The sequence below is a fragment of the Aplysia californica genome, unplaced genomic scaffold (genome assembly GCF_000002075.1).
Source record: "Aplysia californica isolate F4 #8 unplaced genomic scaffold, AplCal3.0 scaffold00427, whole genome shotgun sequence".
NCBI classification, from domain to species: Eukaryota; Metazoa; Mollusca; class Gastropoda; order Aplysiida; family Aplysiidae; genus Aplysia; species Aplysia californica.
Genome location: NW_004797697.1, coordinates 696,678 through 698,508, shown reverse-complemented (window position 1 = coordinate 698,508; position 1,831 = coordinate 696,678). Strand labels below are relative to the sequence as shown.

General features: G+C 47.2%; 1 protein-coding gene across 1 annotated transcript in view; it reads left to right on the top strand.

Moving 5' to 3' along the window:
- Positions 1 to 587: 587 nt before the first annotated feature.
- The window catches only part of LOC101862885 (probable LIM domain-containing serine/threonine-protein kinase DDB_G0286997), a gene marked incomplete at both ends in the record, with an annotated part of 9,125 nt that continues 7,881 nt past the window's right edge, over positions 588 to 1,831 (top strand). Inside the window, 1 exon segment of the mRNA XM_013086013.1 lies at positions 588 to 1,547. Within this exon segment, the coding sequence (XP_012941467.1) occupies positions 1,431 to 1,547 (117 nt within the window).

The following is a 1,831-nucleotide window of genomic DNA, read 5'->3' as shown; positions in this document are numbered from 1 at the left end:
TATCGTCCTTATCTCTCCTCTCTTTGTGTTTGCGGGTGGTTGGCGGGTGCTCTGGTGTGGTCTACTCCTTCTTTCCTATCAAACACCTATCATCCTTATCTACCCTCCTTCTTTTTTATGTTTGTTACTCGCTTGTAACACCTCTAATCTTCTGGCGCTCTTATGACCTTACGCAGTTGCGAGCGCCGAAAAACCTCTACTAAAACAAATCTTTGTGTTTGCCTGTTAGTCTCTTGTAAGAACTCTTCGATTTTCAGCGCTTATATCATGACCTATTTCTGATGCAAGTGCCGTAAAACTCTTACTGACTTAATAAAGTAAACCAAAGCGATGCTTTACCGTCACCTAAGTAAACTATTTAAGTTGACGTCTTGACGCAGTTTGCCTCGGAGGGTGTGTGTGTGTGTGTGTGTGTGTGTGTGTGTGTGTGTGTGTGTGTGACATTTGACATTCCAACAGTATTCATTTCGCTACAGGTACTTTAATGTGTGTATGTGTGTGTGTGTGTGCGTGCGTACGCGCGTGCGTACGCGCGTGCGTGCATGCGTACACGCAGTGTGATTACAACAGTGTTCTTTTCGCTACAGGTACTTTTATGTGTGTGAAGTAGTAACAAAATGACCTAATATTATAGACAGAACAGTGACCTATTTATAAAATTCTAGTTGGACTTGAATTTTGGATGTGACTGCGATGAGTCGGACATTTTGAGGAGAAAAGTGTGACACAGCGCCACGGGACATTGTGAGCCTGTGACTGTTGCTGCCGATGTGGAGTACCTAACGCCTGGCGTCTGAGTGAGCAGTGTTATGTGTTGTGTGTGAGCTGTGAGTGAGCACACGCACGCACGTGTCGAGCACGCACGGTGAGCAGCGAGTGGGAGAGAGCTGCAGGTGAACGTTCTTTCTGCCACGTCGTATGGTCCCTTTTACCGTGCGCGAGATTTTTTTTATTTGAAAGGAAGAGAAACAACTGTTGAAACAGGACCAAACGTCTTCAAAGCTTCCAAGGAGTTGACGCCATTGTGGAAAAAAAACACACACACTCCAAAGCAAACAAAAACAGACATACCAAAATCAACAACAGAGTGGATATTGCTTCGTCATCGCTTTGGCCATCTGTACATGACGCCATAAGGACAAACGTGAGACAATCAATACATGACGTCATCAACAGTACAGACGTGAGAAATCAATAAATGACGTCATAAATACAAGCTGAGGTTTGACTGAGTATATCCAGACATCAGAGAGGTCCAACCACCACCCTCACACCAACCACCCTCCTACCACCCTCCTACCACCAACCCACCCACACACGACCTACCAGGAGTGAGGTGACAAGCCTCTAGGTGTGTGTGCGTGTGTGTGTGCACGTGAGCGGCCGGTGGTGACCCTCCCCCGCTGCGTGGCCACCCCCGCCGCCCCCCGATGCTGGAGTACCGTCCTCTCCCTACTCCTCCCAGTTGGCCACTGCCCCCTGGCTACAAGGGTGTCTGGTGCAGGGACCTCAGCCGTGAGGGCGCGCTGGAGATAGTGCTAATGGCGGTAAGTCAATCAGTTGGTCAGTCAGTAGTAAGTTTGTCAGTTGGTCATTAAGTAAGTCAGACAGTGAGTCAATCAGTTGGTCAGTCAGTCAGTAGTAAGTTCGTCAGTTGGTCATTAAGTAAGTCAGACAGTGAGTCAATCCGTTGGTCAAGTCAATCAGTTGGTCAGTCAGTAGTAAGTTTGTCAGTTGGTCATTAAGTAAGTCAGACAGTGAGTCAATCCGTTGGTCAAGTCAATCAGTTGGTCAGTCAGTAGTAAGTTTGTCAGTTGGTCATTAAGTAAGT